Genomic DNA, 16964 nt, shown 5'->3' with positions numbered 1-16964 from the left:
TAGCTAGAAACCTTATGGAGCAGTGAGTTTATTTTTAGGAGGGAGAAAAACTGGCTAATTCATATCAACCCCCTGTGGATTTCCCAGACTGTAACTGTTCACAAGAGCAGGGAGCCCTCCTGAGTCTTCCTCCTGCCCAGCCGCCAGTGGTTTCAAACCGCTGACCGTGCGAATCACAGCCCACTGCATAACCACTCCACCATGGGCCTGCAATGAGGCTTCAGTTGAAACCTGCTTTTTGCTGTGTGCATTCTCAACAACAACAACGAGACACTAATTGGCATGAAATGTTAGTGGCCTTGTTCTTGAGCTCTGTGGGAGAGGGGATTTGGCAATCGGCTTCTCCCTGTGTGGACTCCTTGGTTCAAAAGTTTCCTAGTTTTGTTGATAAAAATAATTTCCCTAGGACTTTCTGCCAAAGAAAACACCCCACGTTCCAGGCTCGTGGGTGTCTAAAGATTGATGTGCTCAGGAGGTTTCAGAAATATGATCAGCTCTGCTTTTCTGAACCCTGAGCTCTCGGGGCCGAAGATTCCTTCCTGGGAGCCCTAAATCCCAGTCCAGTTTCTTAGGGAACTCAGTGCCCCGCTCTCTCTGCCAATGCCCCAAACTCATAACCATATATGGCTTCCTGGGCCTGCCATCACCCTAAAGCCAAATCCTTTTAACTACTCCAGGCCCAGGGGCAGAAGGAGCCACTGAAAGCCCACTTAACCCCTTGGGCCCCAGAGAAGTCAGCCTCATGGTCAGAGAAGTCAGCTACGGGCTCCGTGCTGAGAAGGACCTTGAATGATTTCTACACTCTGCTGCCATGGTGACTCGCTTAAATAGCTTTTAAACTAGGGGTCCTGTGCCGACTTTGCTTTGCACAGACCCCATAAGTAAGAGGGAGCTTAACAACTTTGTAGAAAACTTCCATTATTACCCAATTCCGTTTTTTCCCACTAACTTCTTGAGGCCCCTCAGGTGGAGCTGGCCCTGGTCTGCAGGGGGAATGTAATTTGTAAGTCCTTTCTAGCCAGTGGCCTGCCCTTTGTATGAAAGTTTAATTGGCTCTGAACCGCAGGTTTGCAAGCCTGGCCCTCACCTGATGCAGACCCTGCTGTCAGCAAAGTCCCTTGATAGTTGTGCTGTCTAACTTCTACACAGCTTGCAAAGCCCAGCCTGGCAGGGCCTCTATCTTGTTAGAGAGCCTCTAACTATCCCAGGCAAAAGCACAGCAGTCCAGCAGGCTCCATGGTCAGCCTGCCCAAGTTCAAATTTCTGTACTGCCAGGCAAATCATTTAACCCCACTATAACTCAGTTTCTCTGTCAAATGGATACGATGAAAACAACCTCACTTATGAGGATGGAATCAGTGAATAGCTATAAAATCTTTTAAAAGCTTGCTTTAAAAAGCATGCAGTGCTAGGTGCATAATAAATGCACAAAAAATGAATGTACAAATGCGCTTTACACAATTGATGTACGTATGGAATGTGATAAGAGTTGTATGAGCCCCTAATAAAATGATTAAAAAAAATAAATAAAAGCACAAAAAATGTTAACTAACGTGATGGTTAACACTATGTGAGAACTTGGTTAGACTATGATTCTCCTTGGTTTGTCAGACATTGGACTGATTGCTCTTCCATAATGTGATATGATGTAATCACCTCCATGATATGATCTGATGTGAGCAGCCAGTCAGTTGAAAAGGGAGTAGGGGTGCGGCCTGCCTCCCATATATAAATCGATGTACACACACACACACACACACACACACACACACACACCCCTACACCTCTGGGGATGAGTTGATTTGGTTTCCAAGGGAGCCCCCCTAAAGAGCTTTGCATTTTTCATTTCTTGGTCTTTACCTGCACGACTTTTATAATGAAATAAATAATTTCACTTCTTGGTCTTTACCTGCATTACTTTTATAATGAAATAAACCATTTGTTTTCACTACACATTTTCATATCGATTTCAAATTTTAACTTCATTAACATTTTTCATGAAAAAAATTTACTTTTGTCTTTTTTGGAAAAGATCATGAAAAGAGATAAAGGACGCGGAGAAAAATGAACCGATTTGCCTAAAACTGGGCCCAACAAACTTTTTCTGTAAGGGACCAGATAGAAACTATTTGAGGTTTGCTGGTCACCAGGGGTCATGTCACAAGTACTCAGTTCTGCCATTTGTGTGAAGTGGCCACAGACAGCACACTTTAAAGGACGGCGCATGGCTGCGTTCCCAAAACACTTGGGCATGGTTTATTGACCCCTGGGTGGACTTCAAAGAACACTGGTGGCGCTGTGGGTTAGGCACTGGGCTGTTTACCTCACTGTTGGCGGTTTAAATCCATCCGCTGCTCCTCAGGAGAAAGCTGTCTTCTCCCATAACGACCCGCAGTTTTTGAAATCCTATATAGATAGGATCGCAATGAGTTTAAATGAACTCAACGGCAGTGGATTTGGTGTTCAGGTGCGGGCGCCAATCAAAAAACCCCAAACCCTTGCCACCAAGTGGATGCCAACTCATCGTGACCACACAGGTACGGTAGATGTGCCCTGCAGAGTTCCCATGCCTGGGTTTGAGGGTTTGAACCATGGCCTCTTGCCTTTGGTGGAGTGCTGGACCACCGTGCCACACAGTCATCTATGTCAGGGACCCACGGAGCAGTGCTATTGCTGCCAATATGCTGATGCCAAAGGCTGGGTTTCTCTCCACGGTCTTGTCTCAGTGCCTCGAGCAAGCAAGGTAACATAGGGCTCGTGCTCGGAATCGCAGCCCCCTTCGACACGCGTCACCTGTGGGAGCCCCTGGGTGGCGCAAACGGTGAATCCTTCAGCTATCAGCCCAAAGGGCGATGATTCAAAATCTCCCAGAAGCACCTCCGAAGAAAGACCCGGCGAAAGGCCCCAGCCACTGCTTAGACACATCACGCCGAGGAACTCATTCATTGCACGCGTGTTCTTTTGTGATCGGGTGCTCACGAGGTGCCTGGCATGTGCTAACTGCTCCCCCTAAGTTGTTCTTCCAATTCTCCTCACAACTCGGGGGGGTGGGGGTGCGGGGTGCAGACACCATCAGTACCACCAGTCTACAGGTGAAGAAGCCCAGGTCTGCAGACGGAACCAACTTGGCCCAAAGCCGATTAGTGACACACAGGAAACCCAGAGAGTCAGCCCGGGCGTATGTCTCCAAGACCTCACTTCCTCCGAACCCACAAACGATGCTCAACATCTCTGCCCCCTCGGCACTGCGTTATGCCAATAAAACCCCACTTGAATGGCCTGCTGGCCTGCATCAGAAAGCATTTCTCTTTCAAAACCAGGCGCAGGGTCAAGTGGAGGCGAGATAAAGGCCGTGAGTGAGCCCTCAGGGGAAACCCCAAGAGCCCAACCGATTGATAATAGTCAGTGTTGGCCTAAGTCTCCTCCTCTGAGGACCGGCATCTCCAAGCAGCTCAAGAGAACTGCTTCCAGGTCCCTCATGCCAAGCCTGATGTTCTCAGTAGAACATCAGGAGGTCCCCAACAGCACTTGTGACTCCTTGAGTGGTCAGAACCACCTATGGTCCCTCTTGTTCAAACAGCTCTCACCAGCCAGCAAAGCCGGCATGTCCACTTCCGGCTTGCACAACCGCTTCCTGTCTGCTTGGCCACTTCCTGTCCACAAGAGCACTTCCTGAACCTCATCCTTCCATTGCCCCGCTGTTCCCGAGGTACGGATCAAATGGACCTGTTCGCTGCTCCTCAAAGGGCCAGGTGGTTCCCGCCTCAGGGCCTTCGTCCTGGGATTTATGTTTCTCCTCCCAAATTCATCCACGGCTCCTTCTTGTCATTCAGAAGTGCTGAGCCGCGGAGCAGTGTGGGCAATGCTGCTAGTGTTTGCTCTGAACCAATGTACCACACCGGCGAGACGCTGGTTACTCCTCCTGCTACAATGTCCGTCCGCACTTGCACCCGAGTCTGCTGGGGACTGTTGCTCCACACTTGCCAGGGCTGACAACGCCCCAACACCCTGACTGGCCCCACAGGTTGGAGGGGATGGTGAGAAGGGACCACACTGGGTGACAGCTGACACAGCCCGAGTGACTCAGCCGCTCCTCTCACAACAACACTGGCCCGCTTGTCACCAGCCTGGGGCTAAGTTTGTTGTCAGCTATGGGAGTCTGCACATGTGGGAGTCTGCACATCCCTCAGCCCATGGCCTGGGCCGTCCGCTGTCTTTAAGCTTCCCATTCCCGGATGTTCCCTGGCCTATTGTCCTGCCTGAGTCTGGCCTTTGTGATGATTGGTGCTCGGTGGCAGACAGCTGCCATGCTCATTGGACACCTCCGCCAGGCATCCAAGTGCACCTCATTTACATGTGGACCGTCCAAGTGCACCTCATTTACATATGGACCTGTTTGAGGACTGATACCTGCCATTTCTTCCATATTGTAGCTACATGATTATTGGATACTATTCGTTACACTTTGTTAGCATATGATGTAATGTTACCCACCCACCATAGGGTATTTAAGGCCCTGCCTTCTGCCCAATAAATCGAGGCTTGATCAGACTCCTGTCTTGCCTCCATTTCTCGCGTCTCTTGCCCCTCTTCATTCCCAGTCCCTCTTTCAGGTATCCACGTTGTTTAATGGCCTGCGGGACGGGTCAGTCAGCCCCACTGGCAGTGTCAGGGGGTACAGTTTGTACCCCAATCCTCTTCATGATGCTACTGGGTCCTCAACAGGCCATGAACTTGGTTCCGGGCCTTCTCCTCACTGAAAGCTCACCATGGGCCTCTGGGCAAAATTCATAGCCTCTCTCGTTTTGTGGTTGTTGTAATGCATGTACTTATGAAACCCCACTGCCAACCTCTATTTGTAATGGCCATGGCTGTGCACTACGGATCCAAGTCGCCGGTTCAGCTGTGGCCCACTCCTCTCCCCCCTCCTTCACAGCAAGACTTAGAATAACAGGCCAGAAAGAGCATCATGGTATCACCGAGAGACCTTGAATCCAGGTTTGACACTCCTACAAATGACAACCGTATATAGGACAGGAGCCACGTGCTTCATCATTTCTGGGGAGCCTTCCAAGGCCAGATTCCGGGAACCAGCTGGAAAAACTCCTGGCCCACTGCCCAAGCCAACCCACAAAGTAGGGTCTGTGTGTTGAATACAACTGAGCTGTGGGAGATTTCACCTAAAACATGAATAAAAATCTAGATTTCCGCCCTCTATTGAAGGTAAGCCTGGCAATACGGAACACATATTCTCCCAAGAGGGAGTCCCAGTGGCGCAGTGGGTTAAGCCCTGGGCCGTGAACTGCAACGCTGGCAGTTCAAATCCACCAGCTACTCTGTGGGAGAAAGGGGAGGCTGTCTGGGGCTGTAAAGCGGTATAGTCTCGGAAACCCTAAGGAGTCGTGCTCAGTTCTCCTCTGGCCTGCAGGCTCGACACGAGTTGGTCAACTCAACAGGAACGGGGCTGGGGGCCTATTTTCATCTTTTATTCTGCAGGCTGCAGCGCCATCACGGCTGCCCCCCTCAAGGGGCCCTCTGTCCCCCGTGCACCACTGCCTGCCCCCCACCCTGTGACATTCCCCCGGCCCCCTTCACACACTAATGTTAGATAGTTGGCTTCAAATGGCCCTTCAGTTGGCATCCATGCCCCCACATGTCCTGGGAGGGCTCTTCTCAGACGAGGGAAAGGGATCTCCCTGCTCCACCCAGCCTTGGCTTTGGCACATCCTGGCTGGCCCTCATGTTCGTCTGACATTTCCACTGAGGTATCATGTCTGCAGAGACAACATTTGTCCCGTTCACATTCTCTCCCAGATCCTCATACGCTTCCCTCTGTGTACTTATCATGGCCGGCAATTATACACTCACCTGGATGATATATCTTTCCATTTCCAAAAAGGCAGCGCATGCAAAGAGCCCCAAATTCACGCAGTACAAAACATGAGTGTGTGAGTCTTCTAATGGCTGTCCTTCCCCTGGGCAGCTCCTGTCTGGTACTTAGAAGGGGCCTGGCCCGTTCCCTGTGCTGGCTAACGAGTGATGATGGTCAGGATGGGAGAGAGCCGAGAGGGGAGGACGTGGCCCAGGGTAACGTCGGGAAGTGCCCCAAACAATTCTGTCATGGACAACGTATGGCTGGCGAGGCCCTTAGACGTGAGGATGAGGAGACTCCATCTCACGTACTTTGGACGTTATCAGGAGGGCCCGAAAGAAGAACGCCTGCAAAGAGAGGATCGATACAGGGCCCGTGACAAACACAGCCGAGACTGTGAGGACGGTGTGCGATTGGACAGCGCTTTGTTCCATTGTACCCGGGGTCACTAGGTACGGTGGAAGGCAGGCAGGTTCGTTTCCTATTGGTGTTTTATCAAATGACCACAAATTCGGTGGCTTGAACACTGATAATCTTACATATCTAGAGATTGAAAGTGGGAAGTGGGTCTTGCTGGTTTAAAACAAGTGTTGACGGGGTAACATGCTCTAGGAGAGAGGCTGTTTCCTTGCCTTTTTCTAGCTTCTAGACGTGAACTGCACTCCTTGGCCTATGGCCCCCCTCCTCTGTCTCCCCCTCCTCTAACTCCCATGCCAGAATCACTGGGAAAAGCCCTCTCCACACTGCATCACACTGGCCTCCTCTGCAGTCCAATCCTCTCACTCCCTTCCCCTTCCCTCTTCCATTTTTAAAGACCCTTTAAAGCCCATGTAAGCTGCAGCCTGTGCTACCTTATCAGAGGCAGAAATCTATGTTGAAAAAAAACAACCCTCAAATATTTTTCATGACAACCAATGGCCAGGAGGGAAAGGAATGGTAGGCCACTAACTTGAGAGATGAATGTGAACTTGGGGAAAGGGAAAGGCAACATACAGTAAGAAATTGGTCAGCAAAAAAAAAAAACAATCAGAGGAAGGCAGTGGAAGGTGTATAAACATTGAAGGCAACAGAGGTGAACACTGTTCTATACACAATCCTGGGAGAATAATTAGAGGAAGTACCTGGATGCGGATGAACAGACACACACAGAAGAAACTGGACCAGTGTGGGAAGGAGAATAGGCCTCTACCTCTGAATATGTATACGATTTGGCAGTCTCTCTCTGTTTATATATGCCACAAATACGTTCACGAATACGATAAAACACACATACAGGGGAGGAAGTTGTGGAAACTTCTTAGCTACAACCTTGAGGGAATGAGTGGCTGGGTGTGAGGGCTCAGACCCACTAAGAAATTGTTCTACCTCCTACTTGGTGAGTAGTGACTGGCTCTGACAGGCTTGTGAATTCCCATCGAGGGCACAATCATTAGTATCTCCCCGTCCAGAACCACGAGGAGTGAAGAAAGCCAAACATGTGTGGAAACAATTCGTCTGAAGGACTCACAGACCAAGTGAGCCTCAGCCTCCGTGACCCTGAGACCAGAAGAACTAGATGGTGCCCGGTCACCCCTACTCTAGAAGGTGAAACAAAATATGGAGAAGACCCGGCTTACAGGTCAGAAAGAGATGGGTGGAACCCCAAGGCACTTTTCAAGCCTGGAACTGGAACTGCCATCAACGAGAGGAAACCGAATATACATGACTCGTTAAACTGGAAACTGACTTGCTCAGTCAACTTTCACCCAACTCACAACAAAAAGGAAAAAAAAAATCAAAGGAATGATAGAAACATGGTCAGACCTGGGGAATAGGGGCCACTTCCAAGATCCAGAGCATTTTTTCCTGAACAGTAAAGGTTCCTTGAATAATTCTGCATTGAGTTAATATCTCTGCTCTGAACGAAGGCCTTCAAAGAAACAGTGACCAGTTAGGGTCCAAACGCAGCAGCGCACTCATTGTGAACTGTTAGAACAAGCCTCGCGTCAGAACAAGCCTCGCGTCCTCATCCAAGAGATGTGATACGTAGTTTGACATGGTTCGGTGTGTACACAGCCTGCATTCCATAATTGCTTCCCATTCTAGTGCCCCTGCGTTAGTCAATCCCAACCCATAGCAACTGTCTAGGACAGCGCAGAATTGCTTCTCAGTAGTTCCCGGGATGTGGTGGTGGACTGGGTTACACATTGGGCTGCTACCTGCAAGGTCACAGCTCAAAGCCACCAGCTGCTCTGCAGGAGAAAGAAGAGGCTTTCTACTCCCGTAAGATGAGGCTTTCTACTCCTGTAGAGAGTTACAGTCTCAAAACCCCACAGGGGCAGTTCTCCCTGTCCTGCGGTCGCTATGATTCAGAACTGACTCAATGGCAGTGAGTTTTGTTTGTTTGTTTGGGGGGATCTTTACAGAAGTAGACTGTCACATCTTTCTCCCAAGGTCTGATGGCTGGATTTGAAGCTGCTCAATTTGTGGTTCGCAGACCAATGCTTATCCCACAGTGCTACCAGAGCACCTCAATTCATGTGAGTGTGTGTGTGTGTGTGTGTATAATTTCAAAGACAGAACAAAATTCCACCAGATATTGTTGTTTTAGATTTTAGTGCAAGAATGTTTGTTCAGTGAGCTTCTGCTCCGCGCTGGGCCCAGGGAAGGTTCTTGGGACACACGGACAAACAGAACAAGCCCCCTTGCCCCACAGCCCTTTTCTTCAGCAAGGTGTATCCAAATGCAGAACGCAGAGTAAAAAGCAGTTCCACTTACGTGCACAGGATGGACTGATCTTCCCGATCTGAAAACAGAGAGAGAGAAGAGACATGAGTTAGAATTCGCACTAAGAAACCCAGGGGCTGATCTGGTCATGGATCTACCTGAGCCTCCCATTCATTCCAAGTTCCGGTGTCCCAACTTCACCAGGTGCTCCAAGGGACCAGTGGAGCTCATTGCCCCAGGACACAAGGGGCAAGCCCAGAGTCAAGATGGCACGAAGGCTACCACCCCCAAGTCCCAGAGCAACCCAGGAAAGATGCTTCAGGGGTCTCACTTGTTCCTTGCTGCCATGCCAGGTCTGAGGGGGTCGCAGACTGGATCCAGACAGAATAGGGACCTACTTGGCTACTTCCCTGCCCCATGGCCACAAGCCAATCTTTTTCACTGCTCTACACCTCAGTTCCTTCATCGGTGATAGGCTGTATGGTTAGTTTCCCGCCTTTGACAATCCAGCTTCCAGCTTCTTTCTTCAAGAACATCCTGTGTGTTTTTCTCACCCCTGCCTTCCTGTGATGTTTTGATGGGGGTTGCCAACAAGTTCCCGGAGCCCAGAGTGAGAACGTGGCCTAGGTTACATCCTTCAGAGTCTCTGACCTAAAACTCTCCGTCCAACACTGAGTGTGGTGATGAGGGTTGTACAACTCTTCCTGATGGGACTGAATTATTGAGTTGTCTGGTTTGTGAATTTTATGCTGATAGGACTTCTGGGGGAAAACCAGAGGGAAAGATGGAGAGACGATATCCAAAAGGAGAAAACCAATTATGGAGACTTTTCAAGCAATTGAAAAAAGATTCATGTCCTTAGATTCAGTGTACATTGATGCTAAGCCAACAAAGAAAAATAAATCCAGTGAAACTGGCAAGTGAAAAAAAAACACAACTCTAAAAAATATCACAAAGTGAAAGAAATCAGAAATAAGAGAGTGCATAGTATATGATTCCATTGATGAGAAATGTCCACTAATGGGCTTTGGGTCTCCACTCCGCACTCCCCCCGTCATTCACTATGGTAAGATTTTTTGTTCTGATGATGCCTTACACCTGATCCCTTCGACACCTCGTGATCGCATAGGGTCTCGGGGAGGAGATGAGCCAATCAGGGTGCGATGTAACAACGATGAAAAACACAACTTTCCTCTAGTTCCTAAATGTTTCCTCCCTGCTCCCACTATCATGACACGGATTCTACCATGCAAGTCTGGCTAGACCAGATGATATACACTAGTACAGATAGAAACTGGAAATACAGGGAATCCAGGGCGGATGATCCCATCAGGACCAGTGATGTGAGTGGCGATACAGGAAGGATAGAGGGAGAGTGGGTAGGAAAGAGAGAACCGATTACAAGGAACTATATGTGACCTCCTCTCTGGGGGACGGACAACCGAAAAGTGGGTGAAGGGAGACGTCGGACAGGGCAAGATATAACAAAATAATAATAATTCCTAAATTATCAAGGGTTCATGAGGGAGGGGGTTTTGGGGAGGAAAGGGAAAAGTGAGGAGCTGATACCAAGGGCTCAAGTAGAAAGCAAATGTTTTGAGAATGATGATGGCAATAAATGTACAAATGTGCTTGACACAATGGATGTATGTATGGACTATGATAAGAGTTGTACGAGCCCCCAATAAAATGATTTTTAAAAAAGAAAAGAAAGAAAGAAATGTCCACAATAGGGAAATCCAGGAGACAGAAGGTCCATTCGTGGCTTCCAGGGGTCAGGGGTGGAAAGAGGGATCACATTGGTGGGGGGGGGGGCTCTAAGATGGGGCTCTAGAGGACAAAAAAGGTTACTCTAAAGGTTGGCAGTGAGAGGCCCCAGCAGTACCGTGGAAGAAAAGATGATTGGCATCCACGAAGATTGAAGACAACAGCCAAGAAAACCCCACGGAGCAGTTCTGCTCGGAGCCACAAGGGGCCGCCCTGAGCCCGAATCGACTTCAGGGGAAGGAACGCCAGCACTAACACCGACTGTGCCCAGTGATCCCGTCCTACACATCCACTTGAGAAGCCATGGAACTTCACACTTAAAATGAGTGAATTCTTGGCATGAAACGCTTCATTTGAAATTTCATATCAATAAAGCTGTTTTACAACCGAAACTACCCTCTGAGGTTCCCTTTTCATGAAAAATTAAAGCTTTACACACAAAATAACGTTTTTTGGATTTTTTTTAAGGTTCTCCGTTAAACAAAAAACAACCATATGAGACCAAATGGTTAACAATTCCTCGAAAGCCAGGATGAGAACATAAAGGGACAGGGAGACTAGACAGCAGGGAACAGAGCAACCAGAGCAACAAAGAGGATGTTGGCTCATTGTGAAAGGCAGAACCAACGTTGCTGAATCATCGTGGCACCCTGTGTAATTGGCTGTGTAAGCTTTCAATGAAAACACACTATATTTAAAAAATAACGACGGTGCTGGCTTCAAAAAACCACTCATGAGGGAGTCTCTGCTGGTCTCTGCACTGAATGTGTTACCGGTGGTCGGATGGCTTGGCGAGGCAGAGAGAACGCAGTGGCGCTGTGTGAAGAATGTAATCCAGGTCACGGAACGAACCCTAAAGAACTATTGTGGGGGCACACGGTTTGTCATGCACACTACAGTTTGAAGCAAACCCAATCCCATCCACGTCCCCAATGCTTTTAGGGCAAAACATGGTGCCTATGGCCCTGGATAAGCAACCGTTGACTCCAGCTCTGTTATCCTCCACATCTTCAGTGCTCCAGCAGTCCCACAAAGGTGAGTCCTTGAATACCTCTACCTTGTGGATCCTGCCCTTCTTTATTTTCCAGGTAACTACTTGTCTGTCACGCAAAGGGAGCATCTTCCCATCAGACCTTCCCTAATGATGGAGGCAGGGGTGGCCTGGCTGAAAATCACCTGCACCACAGCTTCCCAAACTTATTTGGCTTATCACTCCTTTTACAGGATAAAACACACACACACACAACAACAACAACAACAACAACAAAACTCAGTGCCCCCTGGTAATGAAAAAGTCGGTGCTAGCGCCCATGATCCAGTATAAAGTGTAGGTATCTGCTTTCGCAGACCTCTCCCCCACCTCCATCCTGCCAGCATCCACCAGGGGCAGTGTTGCCCACTTTGGGAAATACTGATCTACTCTCTGGAGCTTTTGCAAACCAGGGGTCATCTTTGCTACAGAAATCAAACGTCATGGTTTATTTTCCTCAGTCACCCTTCAAGCAATGGACTGTTGCCACCAAGCTCGGCCCATATAGAAAGCCATACAAGCTGACTGCTTCCTCGCTGCGGTCCCTGTAACTCCTATGCTTCTCCCACCTCTGTCTCCAGCTTATTCTCTTTCCTGGTGTGTCTGCCCTACAGACCCATGAACCCACACAGGCAGACCCCTCGGCTGCTCTGGGAGAATAGACTGCAGAGCACAGGATGGGGAGTTCAAGGAACATCATGGTCCTTGGACCAGGGTGGTGACAGGAGCGATGGGGACAGGTCTATAGATTTGAGGGATGTGGGTAGAGTCTTTTCATGTATGTCTCGATTTCCTTCTTCTCCACTCGAATGTTTGACCTGGAAGTTGGTCTCACTCCTGGTCCATGCTGGTTTCTCCGAATTGTCTCACCCTCAAAGTCTTCTTCAGTCCCCCTGGACCCAGCACCCTCTAGGGTGCATGTTCTGTTTTTGTGCACAGTCTCAGACTTGGAAAACCAGGAAGAGCCCAGAACGTTTCAAAACCCAAAGCCGTTACAAGAACAGCTCTGTGACTTTGGGCTAACTGTCGTGGGTTGAATCGTGTCCCTCCAAAATATGCATCGACTCGGTGGGGCGAACAGTTTCACTCCATAGTTCAACAGTTTAACAGTTCTGTAATGAATAGTCAGAGGAGCCCTGGTGGGTCAGTGGTTATGTGCTGGGCTTGTGTTCAAAGCCACCAGCCACGCTGCAGAAGGAAGACGGGTTTTATACTCCCACAAAGAAGTACATTCTTGGAAATTCACAGGGATAGGCAATGCTATCCTATCTCACAGGGTCACTGTGAGTCGGCATCGACTCAATGGCAGTGCGTTTGTTTTGTTTGTTTGTTTGTTTATGAGTAGTCACCCCAATGTGGGGAGCTGATGAAATCAGCCAGTCAGGTGTAAGGGGATTAGACATTACTCAGGTCAGATGTAAAAGGAGTTTCCCTGGGGTGTGACCTATATCACCTTTTCTCTTATCAGAGATGAAAGCAGAGAGAAGTGAGTAGAGAGAGGGACCGAACTGCCGCCAGGAAAGAAGAGTCAGGAGTGGAGCGCTGAGACAGGCTAGCCCTAGCCAAGGTGACGCCATCTTGCTGACTGCTGAATGACCTGCCTCCTGCCCCCTCCCGTCTCGGAAAGTCCCACGAGTGATTGATTATAGAATGTACTCTGATGTTCTCGAGATCAGAACATTGTAATTAATAATACTGTTCCTTTTGATGTTGTAACCAAGATGTTACTATTCTTATTTTATTAACCAGGATGTTATCATCAGTGCTGTACCCTGTAACACTCACTAACTCTAAGGAATAATAACATTCATTTTGCTGTCTGCTTTTTTCATACCTGCTCCCCCATAGGAAAGCCCGTAATATTGATAAATGACTTTTTGGCTTTAGAAACTCACTAAGATGTGTCCACTTGGGACTGGATCAAAGAGTCGCTTTTAGAGTCTCGCAGTCCCGTTGTAACGGAAGAAAAGACGATTCTAAATATCAAGACATTATAGTGGCTGCCATTTATTTGAATCTGCAACAGTGCTGCCTGTGACCTCGGGTCCTTGTGATGAGAACCTCCAGGACTTGCACAGAGAGCGAGGCCCGCCACCTGCAGATGGCCCAGGAGCAGAAGTTCAAGAAGATAAGGACCTTCCTCCCGAGGCAGCAGAGAGAGACTTCTCCTGGGCTTCTAGTCCCCTAAGCTGCGCGAGCATGAACGGGCTTGTTGCACCCGCCATCGGTGGTGGATTTCCATTACAGCAGCACTAGAGAACCAAGACGGAGACCTAACCTCAGTTTTCTCCATCCTAAGAGAGTCAAGCGCCTTACACTGAGTCTGGCCCCAGACAGGTATCCAGTAGATGGAGCGATGGCCGGGTGGGAGGAGTGTATGAGTGTATGATAGGGGGCCGGGGGTGGATACATGGGTGGATGGATGGATGGTGGACAGATGGGTGGGTGGATGAGACTGGAGAAGGCCAAGCCAGAAGATCATTAGAGAGCAGAGCAGACATTAATGACTACACACAGAGGTGGCGGTGTTTACATCACATGAAGATCTGTCTGGCCCACAGGGCAAGCTGGCATCGGGAGTTAGGGAGCCCCTGGGTCCTGTACCCTCTACAATGCAGGTGGACCCCTGGCAGCCTGGTTGGAGCCAAGTCCTCAGGACAAAAGGGGGAAAGCACCCAAATAATCTTTCATGACTGCTATGTCTATTATGTGGTAGGTACATCATCTGTTGTCAATTTGAGACTTAAGAGTGGAGGGGTGGAGTCTAGCCTGTCAATCAGGTCACAGCTTGATGACCTCATTTGGAGGCCCTATGGAGATAAATAGCTCACTGGAGATGGGACACACGCTCACTCCCTGCAAGACATTGCTGACATCGAACCTGATGGAGCTATGCTGATGCAGCCAGAGACCTAGAGATGGAGAAGCCATGTGGAGACCCACACCAGCGCTGAGATGCATACACTGCCACTGGGTCCACAAGACTTCCCACCCACTCCTCTGTGATCTCTCTGCATTTGGCCTCATTGCATGTGTTGCATGAGTCTGAAGAGGAATTTATAGATTGGTTTTGGACATATGAGCTAATATCAGACTTATGGACTTGTTCTGGACTGGGCTGGGATGTTTTCTCAATACGCAATTGCTCTTGCCTATAAAGCTCTTTCTTATACACGTGTAAGTGTCTCTCTGAATGTGTTTCTCTAGTCTACCCAGACTAACACAAGGCAGTAGTGTGGGCCACAGCTGCCTGCAGGAGCCATGTGCACTGACGTGAAGAGGCGCCAACGCAGGCAAGGCCAAACTCCCAAAGGAGAGCTAGGAGAGGCCTTGTGGGGAGGAGGCCCAGGATTGGCCAGAGGAGAAAGAAGGATCTTCCTTCCCTGGTGTCAGAACTCTCCCTTTCTTCATGGTCTCAGCTCAACGGATTCTTGTCTGGTCCCTGCAACTCCTGCCTTCTGCTGGGCCTCCCCGGCTGCCCACAGACCACTCAAGAAAGAACACTCTAGAAACATTACACATGGGCTCCAAGCCAGACCCAAAAGCCGTCCGCAGAAACGGTGTCTGTAGTAGCAAAAGGCTAGGAAAAAAATGACTTGACGTGTCCATAGAAGGGCATTTCAGGCAGCGGGCAGGTTCCTGCAGACGGGCAACAGAACAATCCCTTCAGGGTAAGAGCACTCTTCCCATTCCTCCCCCCCTCTTCCCCCCATCTTCCCAGCTCCATCCCGCCTTCCCAACTTTGGTCTTTTTCTGGCCAATCCTGCCCGTTTGGTCTCTTAAGGTTGATTGTTCTGAAAACCCAAGTCCTCTGGGGTGTTAGCCTGCTCTCTGTAAAGCCTTCTACTGTCCGTCTGAATGGTGATCTCTGGGAGTCAGTTCAGGTCATTTGAAGGGTGTCTAATGTCCATCGCCTCAAGGATTCTACTGGTCTCTAACAGACCAGGGAGAGGAGGGCAATGAAGCTCAGAAGTCTGGTGGAGGGTCTAGGGCAGTGGCTCTCAACCTTCCTCATGGTGCCACCCTTTCATACAGTTCCTCAGGTTGTGATGATCCCCCAACCACACAATTATTTTCGCTGCTACTTCATCACTGTCATTTTGCTACTGTTATGAATCGGGCGACCCCTGTGAGAGGGTCGTGAGCCACAGGTTGAGAACCGCTGGCCTAGTAGGTGGCAGGGCTGAGGCTCCATTCAGGTTGGACTTGATCCTGAGACCTTGCTGTCCCCGGACATTGTTTCAGCTTCCTCGTGCTGCTTGCACTCAGCGTTACGCTGGCACTTCCTTCCCAGGTCACACCAGGAGGAAACCTTACAACTTGCCAGCACCCTTGGGAGCAAGTGGACATCGCCAGCACCCTCCATGCCTGGGAAAACAGATGGTGGAGACAGTGCCCTACATGGATCCCCCACCCCCAGGCCCTCGTCCTGGAATTGAGAGGCTATGGGGTCTGTGTCTTTAACCTCCACTCCAGGAGAACTCCGCTTGAGAACAAAACACAACGGAAGCTGGTTAAAAATGGATCCAGAGACGGAGTATGGGGGGTGGATCCCGGGCAGGATAAAGGAAGAAAACCGAGGAACCAGGCACTCTGAGATTAGAATCCAGGCCGGCAAGGGCACCTCTGGGGCCGCCCACACAGGCCCCTCTATTTTAAGGGTCAATCCTGAGACTGACGCTGAGCTATCCGCTGAGCCTATCCACGGGCAGGCTTCCTAGCAGCCTCGCCAAGCCTGAGCGCAGAGCGAGAGAGACTTATAGGGTCAGATGCTCAGCTGAATGCTTTCCTCTGAGGCCCAGTGGCCCGGGACATTCCCATCGGAAATGTGCCACCTCCAAGCGTGGGAAGCTCTCGGAAGACGAACTGTGGGCAGGAGAAAGGCTCCATGGGGGTACTGGGAGCTGACTGTGTGGAGCTCTAGGAAACGGATTTCCCAGGCTCCTCCCAATTCTTTCCTCCAGCCTGAGCACACGTTCCTAAACGTGCACACCCATTCCCTCTCTTCACAGCTCGTACACACTCTTTCTTCTCTGCCAACTCTTCTGCCTCACAATTCATTGGTGAGATGTCATCTTGACAGTCAGCTCTTCTGTGGTACCGTCCCTGATCCCATCCCTCAGAGCCAACTTAGGGACCATTCTTCTGTGTCCTCCTCTGGGACTGCCCCGCACAGGGCTAAGGGTTGTTGTACACAGCCTAACTCTAAGGGGAACTGACCACTCGAAGTACTTGTCGCTTTGCTAGATTATTACACGAATCACTTGGCAGATGGCCGTAACTTATCTTGAGAACCAGCATCCTTTCCTAACCTAATGGCCTGGCGGTTACAACAGTCTCTGCACTGTCATCCTAAACCTCACTGTGATCACGGTTGGACCAGTCTCCCTCTCAATCACTGTCAGGGGCGGAGGAAGGAACACGTTGTCTGGAATAGTCAGTGCTCTCTCTCTAGACAGTGGGATTGAATTCTGCCCTACAAAGGACTGAGACACAGACTGTCTGAACGCATCATGCTGAGCGAAAGGGGTCAGGCATACATGACCACACAGAATGCGCCTTCATGGAACATCTAGAAAGGCAGAAGGA

The 16964-nt window shown here is 49.6% G+C and overlaps 1 protein-coding gene across 1 annotated transcript in view; it reads right to left on the bottom strand.

The window, feature by feature from the left end:
• The window catches only part of MYH11 (myosin heavy chain 11), a 127579-nt gene that overhangs the window by 81471 nt on the left and 29144 nt on the right, over positions 1-16964 (bottom strand). Inside the window, exon 3 of the mRNA XM_045286010.1 lies at positions 8630-8657. Within this exon, the coding sequence (XP_045141945.1) occupies positions 8630-8657 (28 nt within the window). The remainder of the gene's footprint in view (positions 1-8629; positions 8658-16964) is intronic.

Source organism: Echinops telfairi, unplaced genomic scaffold (genome assembly GCF_000313985.2).
Source record: "Echinops telfairi isolate 266 unplaced genomic scaffold, ASM31398v2 ScPeMD7_5;HRSCAF=22, whole genome shotgun sequence".
Classification (NCBI taxonomy): domain Eukaryota; kingdom Metazoa; phylum Chordata; class Mammalia; order Afrosoricida; family Tenrecidae; genus Echinops; species Echinops telfairi.
Note: the sequence above shows the minus strand (reverse complement) of the source record. Positions and strands in the feature narration are given on the sequence as shown.